We start from the raw sequence: 9,089 nt of genomic DNA, 5'->3' as shown, positions 1-9,089 counted from the left end.
CCAGCCACCCTCTCCCACCACTGGAACACCTGCACCAGCCTCAGACAGGTGCAGAAGTGCCTAAAACTCACTTTTTTTTCGAATGGTGACCCATGTTGACCTGACTGAGTACCTGTGATGGACTTTCTGTACGAATTGGCTATTTCTATCGGGTAATCGTTTATAGGGGTGCTGTAAACGATTACCAGGCCCTTTTTTCACCACTCTCAGTCATTCCTTGAACAGCTTTCTCCCCCTACTCATGAGGGGTCACCCCACCCTCCTTTGACTCACATCACATCACCAGCCACCCTCTCCCACCACTGGAACACCTGCACCAGCCTCAGACAGGTGCAGAAGTGCCTAAAACTCACTTGTTTTTCCAATGGTGACCCATGTTCACCTGACTGAGTACCTGTGTTGGACTTTCTGTACAAATTGGCATTTTCTCTCGGGTAATCGTTTACAGGGGTGCTGTAAACGATTACCACTCCCTTTTTTCACCACTCTCAGTCATTCCTTGCACAGCTTGCTCCCCCAACTCATGAGGGGTCACCCCACCCTCCTTGGACTCACATCACATCACCAGCCACCCTCTCCCACCACTGGAACACCTGCACCAGCCTCAGACAGGTGCAGAAGTGCCTAAAACTCACTTGTTTTTCCAATGGTGACCCATGTTCACCTGACTGAGTACCTGCGTTGGACTTTCTGTACAAATTGGCATTTTCTCTCGGGTAATCGTTTACAAGGGTGCTGTAAACGATTACCACCCCCTTTTTTCACCACTCTCAGTCATTCCTTGCACAGCTTGCTCCCCCAACTCATGAGGCGTCACCCCACCCTCCTTGGACTCACATCACATCACCAGCCACCCTCTTCTTTTTGTACGAATTGGCTATTTCCCTCGGGTAATCGTTTACAGGGGTGCTGTAAACGATTACCACCCCCTTTTTTCACCACTCTCAGTCATTCCTTGAACAGCTTGCTCCCCCAATGCGGGGTCACCCCACCCTCCCTTGACTTACATCACATCACCAGCCACCCTCTCCCACCACTGGAACACCTGCACCAGCCTCAGACAGGTGCAGAAGTGCCTAAAACTCACTTGTTTTTCCAATGGAGACCCATGTTCACCTGACTAAGTACCTGTGATGGACTTTATGTACGAATTGGCTATTTCTATCGGGTAATCGTTTACAGGGGTGCTGTAAACGATTACCAGGCCCTTTTTTCACCACTCTCAGTCATTCCTTGAACAGCTTTCTCCCCCAACTCATGAGGGGTCACCCCACCCTCCTTGGACTCACATCACATCACCAGCCACCCTCTCCCACCACTGGAACACCTGCACCAGCCTCAGGCAGGTGCAGAAGTGCCTAAAACTCACTTGTTTTTCAAATGGTGACCCATGTTCACCTGACTGAGTACCTGTGTTGGACTTTCTGTACGAATTGGCTATTACTATCGGGTAATCGTTTACAGGGGTGCTGTAAACGATTACCAGGCTCTTTTTTCACCACTCTCAGGCATTCCTTGAACAGCTTTCTCCCCCAACTCATGAGTGGTCACCCCACCCTCCTTGGACGCACATCACATCACCAGCCACCCTCTCCCACCACTGGAACACCTGCACCAGCCTCAGACAGGTGCAGAAGTGCCTAAAACTCACTTGTTTTCCAGTGGTGACCCATGTTTACCTGACTGAGTACTTGCGTTGGACTTTCTGTACAAATTGGCGTTTTCTCTCGGGTAATCGTTTACAGGGGTGCTGTAACCGATTACCACCCCCTTTTTTCACCACTCTCAGTCATTCCTTGCACAGCTTGCTCCCCCAACTCATGAGGGGTCACCCCACCCTCCTTGGACTCACATCACATCACCAGCCACCCTCTTCTTTCTGTACGAATTGGCTATTTCTCTCGGGTAATCGTTTACAGGGGTGCTGTAAACGATTACCACCCCCTTTTTTCACCACTCTCAGTCATTCCTTGAAAAGCTTGCTCCCCCAATGCGGGGTCACCCCACCCTCCTTGGACTCACATCACATCACCAGCCACCCTCTCCCACCACTGGAACACCTGCACCAGCCTCAGACAGGTGCAGAAGTGCCTAAAACTCACTTGTTTTTCCAATGGTGACCCATGTTCACCTGACTGAGTACCTGTGATGGACTTTCTGTACGAATTGGCTATTTCTATCGGGTAATCGTTTACAGGGGTGCTGTAAACGATTACCAGGCCCTTTTTTCACCACTCTCAGTCATTCCTTGAACAGCTTTCTCCCCCAACTCATGAGGGGTCACCCCACCCTCCTTGGACTCACATCACATCACCAGCCACCCTCTCCCACCACTGGAACACCTGCACCAGCCTCAGACAGGTGCAGAAGTGCCTAAAACTCACTTGTTTTTCCAATGGTGACCCATGTTCACCTGACCGAGTACCTGTGTTGGACTTTCTGTACAAATTGGCATTTTCTCTCGGGTAATCGTTTACAGGGGTGCTGTAAACGATTACCACTCCCTTTTTTCACCACTCTCAGTCATTCCTTGCACAGCTTGCTCCCCCAACTCATGAGGGGTCACCCCACCCTCCTTGGACTCACATCACATCACCAGCCACCCTCTTCTTTCTGTACGAATTGGCTATTTCTCTCAGGTAATCGTTTACAGGGGTGCTGTAAACGATTACCAGGCCCTTTTTTCACCACTCTCAGTCATTCCTTGAACAGCTTTCTCCCCCAACTCATGAGGGGTCACCCCACCTTCCTTGGACTCACATCACTTCACCAGCCACCCTCTCCCACCACTGGAACACCTGCACCAGCCTCAGACAGGTGCAGAAGTGCCTAAAACTCAATTTTTTTCCAATGGTGACCCATGTTCACCTGACTGAGTACCTGTGATGGACTTTCTGTACGAATTGGCTATTTCTATCGGGTAATCGTTTACAGGGGTGCTGTAAACGATTACCAGGCCCTTTTTTCACCACTCTCAGTCATTCCTTGAGCAGCTTTCTCCCCCAACTCATGAGGGGTCACCCCACCCTCCTTGGACTCACATCACATCACCAGCCACCCTCTCCTACCACTGGAACACCTGCACCAGCCTCAGACAGGTGCAGAAGTGCCTAAAACTCACTTGTTTTTCCAATGGTGACCCATGTTCACCTGACTGAGTACCTGTGTTGGACTTTCTGTACAAATTGGCATTTTCTCTCGGGTAATCGTTTACAGGGGTGCTGTAAACGATTACCACTCCCTTTTTTCACCACTCTCAGTCATTCCTTGCACAGCTTGCTCCCCCAACTCATGAGGCGTCACCCCACCCTCCTTGGACTCACATCACATCACCAGCCACCCTCTCCCACCACTGGAACACCTGCACCAGCCTCGGACAGGTGCTGAAGTGCCTAAAACTCACTTGTTTTTCTAATGGTGACCCATGTTCACTTGACTGAGTACCTGTGTTGGACTTTCTGTACAAATTGGCATTTTCTCTCGGGTAATCGTTTACAAGGGTGCTGTAAACGATTACCACTCCCTTTTTTCAACACTCTCAGTCATTCCTTGCACAGCTTGCTCCCCCAACTCATGAGGGGTCACCCCACCCTCCTTGGACTCACATCACATCACCAGCCACCCTCTCCCACCACTGGAACACCTGCACCAGCCTCAGACAGGTGCAGAAGTGCTTAAAACTGAGTTTTTTTTTCCAATGGTGACCCATGTTGACCTGACGGAGTAACTGTGTTGGACTTTCTTTACAAATTGGCTATTTCTCCCGGGTAAGCGTTTACACGGGTGCTGTAAACGATTACCAGACCCTTTGTTCACCACTCTCAGTCATTCCTTGCACAGCTTGCTCCCCCAACTCATGAGGGGTCACCCCAACCTCCTTGGACTCACATCACATCACCAGCCACCCTCTCCCACCACTGGAACACCTGCACCAGCCTCAGACAGGTGCAGAAGTGCCTAAAACTGAGTTTTTTTTCCAATGGTGACCCATGTTGACCTGACTCCTGTGTTGGACTTTTTGTACAAATTGGCATTTTCTCTCGGGTAATCTTTTACAGGGGTGCTGTAAACGATTACCACACCCTTTTTTCACCACTCTCAGTCATTCCTTGCACAGCTTGCTCCCCCAACTCATGAGGGGTCACCCCACCCTTTTTGGGCTCACATCACATCATCAGCCACCCTCTCTGTTAGGTTCCAGACTTGGGAACCTAATATCAATGCTCACTTTCACTCCAAGAAACACAGAAAGATTGGAAGAAATCAATTGTATTCACAGTAAACGGTTTGTACAAACAGCACCCAGAGGCCTAACCCTCTTCAACAGGTAAGTACCCGTTAACAATCTAAACAATCAACAACCCATAACTCTTCTAACCAGCCAGTATTAATACAATCTTACACGCTCTCCCCTTAACTGTCCTAGACAGTTAGTTCGTTATAGTCAGTTACACTTATTCCTTCTCTCATACACTAACCACCTTTTCTTATTCCTATCAATACCCCCCCCCTTCATCATCAACCTTGTCCCCAAGGTTGAAATCAGGGTACTGCTCCTGGATTGTTATTTCATCTTCCCAAGTGGCCCCTTCTTGCCCTCCTTGTTGCCATTCGACCAGCACCTGCTGCACACTTCCTCTTTCTTCGGTCCTCTGCCTCCTTCCCAAAATTTTCATGGGCCAAAACGAAGGCCCCTCTGCCTGCAGGTCCGGTGGTAACTCCCTCTCCACCTGATGTTCTCCTACTGCCTTTTTCACCTGTGACACATGGAACACAGGATGTATTCGAGCTGTCTCTGGAAACTGCAGCTTACAGGCTGCCTCCCCTACCATCTGAATTATCCGGAACAGCCCAAAGTATCTGGCTGATAGCTTTGGGTGGAGTCTGGTAGGCATCGAGGATTGCCTATGGGGTCGTATCTTCAAATACACCCAGTCCCCTACTGCCACGTTCGCAACCCTCCTCTTTTTATTAGCTTGTCGCACCATAAGATCTTGCGCGCGCTCAAGATGAAACTTCAATTGTTTCAAAGCTTCGTCCCTGGTTTGAAGCTCTTGATTCACAGCCTCCACTAGAGATTCTCCAGGAATGAATCTGTGCAAGGAGGGAGGTGCTCGCCCGTAAACAGCCTCAAAAGGGGTGCATCGGATTGCCCCCTGATAGCACGTGTTATACCAAAACTCCGCCCACGATAACACAGTCATCCACCCTTTCGGCTGCTCGGAACAGAAACACCTGAGATATCCCTCTAACACCCGGTTCACCACCTCTGTCTGCCCGTCTGTCTCCGGGTGATACGCGGTGCTCATTTTTAACTGCGTCCCTTGGCCTTTGAACAATTCATTCCAGAACATGCTTAAGAACAAAGGGTCTCTGTCGGTCATGATGGATTTTGGAATCCCATGCAATCGTACTACTTCTCTTAGAAAAATCTCAGCCACCGTCCTTGCCGAATAAGGATGCTTGAGTGGTATGAAATGGGCATACTTGCTCAGTCGGTCCACCACCACCAAAATAGCATCGTACCCCTGAGACTTAGGCAGCCGCACCACGAAATCCATGCTAAGCTCTTCCCATATTGCATTCGGAATGGGCAAGGGTTGTAGTAATCCTTGCGGTGATGACGCTAAATACTTGTGTTGTTGGCACACAAGACATTTAGCCACGAACTCTGTAATGTCCTTTTTCATCCACACCCAAAATAAGGACTGAGCTATCCTCCTATACGTCCGGTAAACTCCTGAATGACCCCCCATCTGCGTTAGGTGAAACTCTGCCATCAATCTTGGTAGCCACGGAGACTGCGCCGACAACACCAACCTCCCCTTATAGTGCAGTCTTCCATGTTCTATCGTGTATGCTGGGTGAGAATTTGGGTCCACCTCTATCTCTTCTATCACCTTACGTAGTTTCTCGTCCTCAGCTACCTCCTTCATTACTTCTTCGAAATCTTGCCAATAGGGCCTGGCTATCACCGACAACTCCTTATCTTCGTCGTTCACCCCCTCATCTCTCCAGGACAACGCATCTGCCACTCGGTTGGTAGTCCCCACCTTATATATGATTTCAAAATCGTATCCCAGCAATTTAGCTATCCAGTTTTGTTGATTCTGTGTCGTGATACGCTGCTCCAAGAGATACCGGAGGCTCCTCTGGTCAATGTGGACTATGAATCTCTGTCCCAAAAGATAAGGACGCCAGTGCTGGATCGCTAATACCAGAGCCATCAGTTCTTTTTCATAAATGGACTTGCTGAGAGCTCCTTCCGATAAGGCCTTGCTGAAAAAGACTATCGGCTTCTTCCCCTGCATCAATACAGCGCCAACCCCTTTGCCCGACGCATCGCACTCAATGTGAAAGGGTTGCTGAAAATTTGGGAGGGACAATACCGGGGCTGTCGTGACGGCTGTCTTCAACGTTTGCCATGCCTCCTCTGCTTTCTCATTCCAGGTAAATCCTCCTTTTTTCAATAGATCCGTTAGAGGCCTGGCAATTTTGCCGTAGTCCCTGATGAACCTTCGATAATACCCCGACAAACCCAAAAATCCCCTCACACTCTTCACTGATTTTGGCCGTTCCCAGTCCACCACCGCCTTTATCTTTTCATCGTCCATCTCCACGCCTCTGTGAGAGATAATGTGTCCCAAGTATTTGACTTGGGTTTGCCCGAACTCACACTTCCTCCAATTGGCCACCCACTGATCCCGTCTCAGGGTTGACAGGACTTTCCCAACGTGCTCCAAGTGCTCCTCCCAGGTTCGACTGTAGACCAGTATATCGTCGAAGAATACGAGCACAAACTTCCGCAAATAGGGCTTGAAGAGATGGTTCATAGTGCTCTGGAATGTTGTCGGCGCGTTGGTGAGCCCGAAAGGCATCACGACAAATTCGTAATGTCCCTGGTGTGTGCGGAACGCCGTCTTCTCGATATCCTTCTTGGCCATGCGAATTTGGTGGTACCCGGCCTTCAAGTCCACCTTAGAAAAATAGGAAGCCCCCCTAACTCGTCCAATAGCTCTTCTATCACCGGTATGGGAAACTTATCCGGCACCGTCGCTCTATTCAGGGCTCTGTAGTCTATGCAGAAACGCCAACTACCATCTTTTTTCTTGACTAAAATTACTGGGCTGGAGTACGGGCTATGGCTCGGACGGATCACCCCCGATCGGAGCATCTCCGAAACTTGCTGCTCGATCTCATCTTTCATTACATGTGGGTATTGGTACGGCCTGACATTGATCGGACCATCTCCCTCTTTAAGGTGTATCTGATGCACCATCTCCCTGCTAGGTGGCAACCCCTCAAGCTCCGTGAACACCACGTCATGTTGTTCTAGTAAATCCCCCATCTGCTGCTTATGTTTTTCAGTAAGGCCCGAACACTTTGGGCTGCTTGTATGAGTCTCGCACAAGCCCAACTCCCAGACCAAAAAACATGTTGCCACCTCATCTATTTTTTTTAAAGCTTCGGGGCCCACCACCCTCCTCTCTAACGTGGGATCCCCTTGTACAGTTATCCTCTTGTCTCCTTGTCTGTACTTCATCGTTAAAACTCTCCAGTCCACCGTCACCTCCCCAAGCTTTGCTAGCCACTCTACCCCTAAGATGACCTCCACCCCTCCGAGCTTGAAGATGTAAAAACGTTCCACGACTTGAGCCTCTCCTATCTCCAATGCTACCTTTTCGCAACAGCCACTGATTCTCTTCCTCTGCCCGTCCCCCAAACTCACCAAATACGGCTGTGTTTTTGTCACCGTCATCCGCAGTTCCTCCACCAACCGTCGATCAATGAAATTGTGGCTCGCGCCACTATCAATTAGAATTACTACCTCTCTTTGTCCGATGTGTCCTCGTAACTTCATTGTCTTGGGTGTCGTCAGCCCTCCGGCGGACAGTGCCGACAACTCCATTGTCGCAAGGTTCGTCTCTGACACTTCTTCGCCTTCGACCTCTTCCTCTTCCTCAACCACAATTAGCATTTTGAGGCCCCTCTCTGGGCAGCGATGGCCGGGGCTGAAGGGTCCGCCGCATCTGAAACAACGACCCTCTTCCCTCCGTTTAAGATACTCCGGGTAAGGTAGATTGCGAACAGTCCGATCACCTCCACCGCTGGTAGCCAGCCCCTTATTCCGTCCCTGTGTCGCGTCTTTATTAACAGACCCCACACTTTCCGTCGTTCCTCCTCGCACCGTCACCGAACCCGACGCCTTCCCCCAAGAATTCTTATTCTTGGGTAACCACCCTCCTCCGGTCTTCGTGCATAATTTCTCCACATCCCTCGCCACTCGCATGGCGGTCATCAAATCCGGTGGATCATGTGGCCGGACATGATCGCCCACCTCCTCCCTCAGACCGGACAGGAAATACCCCATGATCTGCTCCTCGGGTATCTGGGTCGTCTGCCCCACCAGAACTTCAAAATCGCGTATGTACTCCTCCACCGGTCCCGACTGTCGTATGGTTGACAGCCTTTCATACACCGTTCCTCGTGTTCCTCCTCCAAAACGGATACCAAGAGCTCTCTTCAACCCATCCCAAGAAGAGTTCTTGGTTTTCTCTCGCCAGAATCGGAACCAGCTTCCGGCGTAGCCATCCATACTGATAAAGGCCAGTTCCAGTTTCTCCTCCTCCGCCACCTTCTGTACTTCGAAAAACTTCTCTGCTCTGCCAATCCATACCCAAGGTTTGCCCCCCTCAAAGACTGGTAATTCGACTCGTTTCCTCCATTGGCTCGTACCTCCTTGGTTACCGTCTCCATTTCTTCCCCCTCCGCCGCTTGGACCACCACCATTATCGTTCACCGACGACTCACTCTCCCCCTGTTGCTTCCCGTGGTTATTGCGGTGACGTTCTCCAAGCGCCTTCAAGATTGCCTGGACGTCCTGGCGTATCGCCGCCGTATCAGCTTTCATCTCTGCAATTGCCACTTCGACCGCCTCTAAGTGCCCTTCGACTACCACCATTCTTCCCTCCATCTCTACGTGCGATGACACTCCGATTGGGGATCCGGCAGGTCGGACCAAATGTTAGGTTCCAGACTTGGGAACCTAATATCAATGCTCACTTTCACTCCAAGAAACACAGAAAGAT

General features: G+C 50.3%; 1 protein-coding gene across 1 annotated transcript; it reads right to left on the bottom strand.

Annotated features, from left to right (window-relative positions):
• Positions 1-6,967: 6,967 nt before the first annotated feature.
• Positions 6,968-8,974, bottom strand: LOC128194435 (uncharacterized). The gene has a single exon (XM_052870039.1). The coding sequence runs from the start codon at positions 8,972-8,974 to the stop codon at positions 6,968-6,970; it is 2,007 nt and encodes a 668-aa protein (XP_052725999.1).
• Between the last annotated feature and the right edge of the window lie 115 nt (positions 8,975-9,089).

The sequence above is a fragment of the Vigna angularis genome, chromosome 10, assembly GCF_016808095.1.
Source record: "Vigna angularis cultivar LongXiaoDou No.4 chromosome 10, ASM1680809v1, whole genome shotgun sequence".
Lineage (NCBI taxonomy): Eukaryota > Viridiplantae > Streptophyta > Magnoliopsida > Fabales > Fabaceae > Vigna > Vigna angularis.
Note: the sequence above shows the minus strand (reverse complement) of the source record. Positions and strands in the feature narration are given on the sequence as shown.

Excerpts from the sequence above, each read along its gene's own strand:
- LOC128194435 (XM_052870039.1), bottom strand. The coding sequence starts at position 8,974 with ATGGAGGGAAGAATGGTGGTAGTCGAAGGGCACTTAGAGGCGGTCGAA.